This window comes from Notothenia coriiceps, unplaced genomic scaffold (genome assembly GCF_000735185.1).
Source record: "Notothenia coriiceps isolate Sejong01 unplaced genomic scaffold, NC01 NC01_scaffold00009976, whole genome shotgun sequence".
Lineage (NCBI taxonomy): Eukaryota > Metazoa > Chordata > Actinopteri > Perciformes > Nototheniidae > Notothenia > Notothenia coriiceps.
This window is the reverse complement of record NW_011342677.1, coordinates 1-3,847: the sequence shown is the minus strand read 5'-3', so window position 1 is coordinate 3,847 and position 3,847 is coordinate 1. Positions and strand designations below refer to the sequence as shown.

At 43.0% G+C, this 3,847-nt stretch overlaps 1 protein-coding gene across 1 annotated transcript; it reads right to left on the bottom strand.

Annotated features, from left to right (window-relative positions):
- Nucleotides 1-200: 200 nt before the first annotated feature.
- On the bottom strand, nucleotides 201-1,664 carry LOC104945715 (immunoglobulin superfamily member 21-like). Its single transcript, XM_010771422.1, has 3 exons — nucleotides 1,478-1,664; nucleotides 1,349-1,387; nucleotides 201-1,001 (listed from the first exon to the last, which is right to left on the bottom strand). Exons 1-3 carry the CDS (start codon nucleotides 1,647-1,649, stop codon nucleotides 922-924), a joined length of 291 nt encoding a protein of 96 aa, XP_010769724.1. The 5' UTR covers nucleotides 1,650-1,664; the 3' UTR covers nucleotides 201-921.
- Nucleotides 1,665-3,847: the final 2,183 nt, after the last annotated feature.

Genomic DNA, 3,847 nt, shown 5'->3' with positions numbered 1-3,847 from the left:
CAGCGGATTTCAAAGTGTGAGGCGCGCCTCCCTGGGGCCAGAGAGCTTCAGGGGAGGCGCCGCGTGAGAAAGAAATAACGAGAAAAAGACGAGTAAATTGTCACTTGCACACTTTTGGCTGTCTGTGGAGACCGAGTTCCCCGACCTCGCCAAAAAAAAAGGCTGTTCTTATGTTCTCTGAGGGGAGGCTCACCTTCCCACACTTTGAAAACCCCTGCTGTAAGCTAAGAAAGATTGTTTGTTGTTTTTTTCTCCGAAATGTGTCAACAATAGTTGAATTCTTGAAAGGAGAAACATTAACATATATATAAATATATATAGAAAATATATAGTTTAGACCACTAATACAATTTATGCATGTCCAGTCTAGGGACATGAGCGTCTTTCTGGATCATTAGAGACCGGGTCCTCAAACAGGGGGTCTGCAGACTCTTAGTCTGGCTCCAGCATTACTCTACATGGATACAGTCATTTTGAAGCAAATGTTAAAAACTGAAAGCTTGGGATTTAAAATAATTTGGAGCTTTAAATAATTTCAATAACACATTATTGATTCATGTATGCATTAGTTAAACAAGGAAACACTCTGACACAGAGGCCTTTACAGTGCAGGGTCACAAAGGGAGGGGGAAATGCTGTTGTTGTTGTTCTTTCAAATGTTACAGAAGCATTGTCATTAGTATTTGATGTGGTCTTCAGAAACTCCACTGTGGGAGGGGAGCAAAGACGGACCCAGAAATCCCAAACAGCCCGTCTGGAGAAACTGGTCTGGTGTAACCGGTGGTGTCTGCTGTGGGATGGACCTCTGCTCTGTGGGGGGGGCTGCAGTATCTGTCCCACTGCACCTTTAGTGTTCAGCGCTGCCGGGCCACTGTAGAGCAGATGCTCAGGTGGGGGGGGTAGAGGAGCAGAAGCCTCGGGTCATGTCAGCCCCCAGGTGGAGCTCAGCAGCAGCAGCAGGGCGGAGGAGGAGGAGGAGGAGGAGAGCCGCAGCGCAGCGGCTGCAGACACACACAGCATGACTCACTACACTCTACAGTCTACACATGCCAACCAGCAGTGAGTCCATGTCATAACAATAGTAACATTAATATATAAAATCAAAAGTAATTTATGAAAAAGTGATTTTGGTAACTTTCGTTACAAACGTATCTTTCATTTACTGACTGCTGGTTTTATGATGAGTGAAAAAGATAATGAGCCCCTCCCAGCTGAGATAATGATAACTGACTTTATTTGTTAAACATAATTTAAAATGGATTGTTTAATTGTGCATAATTGATGCAATATATATGTTCTTCAAGTATTTTATAACTTCATGGGATGCATAGTGAGCTGAGAGACCTACCAACAACAGGTCCTCTTCCTTTCTTCAGTCTTGGGTTGTCTGTAAAATACATCAAATAAGAAAACCATTGAGTTGGAGCTCACCAGACTAAGACAAAGGATTTCAACGCGTCACTTCACACACACTCACCAAACACGATAAGGCGGGTGTGTGTGTCTGTGGAGCCCAGAGGATTCTGGACCGTGCAGCGGAACATGGAGCCATTGAGGTCAGCAGGGACTCTGTCCAGGACCAGCTCTCTGCCCGCATGGTACTCCCTGCCATCCAGCAGGAGCCCCCCTACTCGGGTCCAGGTGTACATGGGCTCCGGAAAAACCTCGCTCTTTGGGCACACACACACACACACAGAGAGAGAGAGACACAGAACGGGTGATCTGTTACCTGCCCTGAAGCATCTGTTGAGGAAAGTCTTCAGTTGCTTTGTCAAAATGAATCAGCACCTTTGCTCTTTAATCTGCAGATAAAGGGGGCATATTTTTTACATGCATTTATTTCTGTATGTTTGGTCATGTTTAAGACGCTTTCTTCTTTTCTGATCCTATCTTTCTCCCCTCCCCGCTACATTCCTGTTCCTCAGGTCCCTTCATGGCAGTTTTCAGTCCCTCCACCAGATGCAATCGGCTTTCTTTCCTTTTCCCACCTGAATAGTGATGTGTCGATCGCGAACGAGCCGGCTCTTTTACATTTATTTTTCCTTCCTTTTTTTTTGTTAAATAATACAAGACAGATTGATATGATGATCTCCGCGCTACGGGTGCTCCGTGCATGAATGCAGTCACATGTAATATCCAAGGGTTAGAGACTGTTGGATGCTGTTGTTTTGAGCATTGCAATATATTTATTTTCATGATGTTATTTATTAGGGCCCGAGCACGGAGCGCTAGGACCCAACGGCGTCCTAGCACGAAGTGCGAGGAACATATTGTTATTGGTGGAATTCTTATTTTTCTGCTGGCGTTTCCTGTTTTTGAGGCCTTTAGGATGCTTCAAAAGTTGCACGGACGCCAGGACTGGTGAAAAATACAATATTCTGGAGTCAATGGGTTAAATAGTCCAACCTGCTCACTAGCGCCACCTATCAAAAGCCCATTTCGGAATAAATTTACAAAGTCGCACCGTAACTCCAAATGACCTGAATGTTTGCAAACATATCCGGGTGGACCTGCTCTACAAATAATCCTCTTGAAACCCTAAGCTCCGCCTACATTTATTCACTTACATTTCAATTTTCAGTTTTTCAACACCAAACTTCGTATACAGTATCGGTGGAGGGTCAGACACATTACCGTAGAAAATGTGCATGTTCAGACGATAAATATTGCCGCCATTAATCAAAACGTACTCGCAAAAAGGCGGGGCTTAGAAAGAAATGCTCATCACTCCTCAACAATGTATCCAAACATCACAGATTTTGGTGGATAGGTTCAGTCTGTCTTGGGAAATAGGCACACCAAATAATTTTCATTTTGGACTATAGGGGGCGCCAAAAACACCACCAATTTATAACTCAAGAACGGATGGACGAATTTAAAAAAAAAATGTTTTACACATACTCTGGGGTTGACTACAAACTGAGATTTAAAGTGTCGCAACAAATGCAGAATGTGGGCGTGGCCTATACATTTTTTTAAATTGTGATAGCATAAAATGAGCTTCGGACGCAAAACTTGGGACACACGTCAGAGCCCACAACCTTTTTGAGAATGTAAAATAAAACTTAATTTAAAAAAGAAAAAACTGCTCACTAGCACCCCCTATTGTGTGGTAGTCACATATAATTTCTCAGAAGTTCACGAATTTTGGCACAGACATTCCTCATGGACTTGCGGACATATTTGTAAATAAATTCCATTAGCCTCACCCCCCAGGAAGTCGGCCATTTTGAAAAATCTGCGTTTTTCATGCATTTTAAGAACATTCTTGCAAACTCCTAATAGGGGAATGATCGGAACAATTCCAATGCAGGACAAGTTCAGCCCCTATCCAATATGATACTTAATTGTGGAGCACATTTTTGAAAAATCACTCGTGGAGGTCGTAAGCTAACAGCGAATACACCATCTTTGACGATTTACATGTCGCAAATTGCTCCAAACTGCTCGCATATAGTTTTTCCGATATTCACGAAACACTGTATACACATTGCTATTATGATTGCACACATATTTCAAATTGCTTTTCATTAGCCCCGCCCCCCAGAAAGCTGGCCATTTCGAAAAATGGGCGTTTTTCATGCATTTTAAGCACATTTGTGCTAATTCGTCATAGGGAAATGATCTGAATAATTCCAATCTAGAGCAACTTAAGCGCATATCCAATGTGATGCTACATTGCGAAGGAATAGTCGATCGCTTGAACATGGAGCTCGTAAGCTAATGGAGAATGTACAATTTTTGACCATTTATATGTCACATACTATCTTAAGCTACTGAGACCCGCCTGTCTGCCTGCACCATCAACTCACACACACACACACACACACACACACACACACACACA

Excerpts from the sequence above, each read along its gene's own strand:
- LOC104945715 (XM_010771422.1), bottom strand. The coding sequence starts at position 1,649 with ATGTACACCTGGACCCGAGTAGGGGGGCTCCTGCTGGATGGCAGGGAG. Across the intron at positions 1,388-1,477 it reads CACCCGCCTTATCGTGTTTG|ACAACCCAAGACTGAAGAAA; the intron begins GTGAGTGTGTGT and ends TGTATTTTACAG. Across the intron at positions 1,002-1,348 it reads AGGAAGAGGACCTGTTGTTG|CCGCTGCGCTGCGGCTCTCC; the intron begins GTAGGTCTCTCA and ends GTGTGTCTGCAG.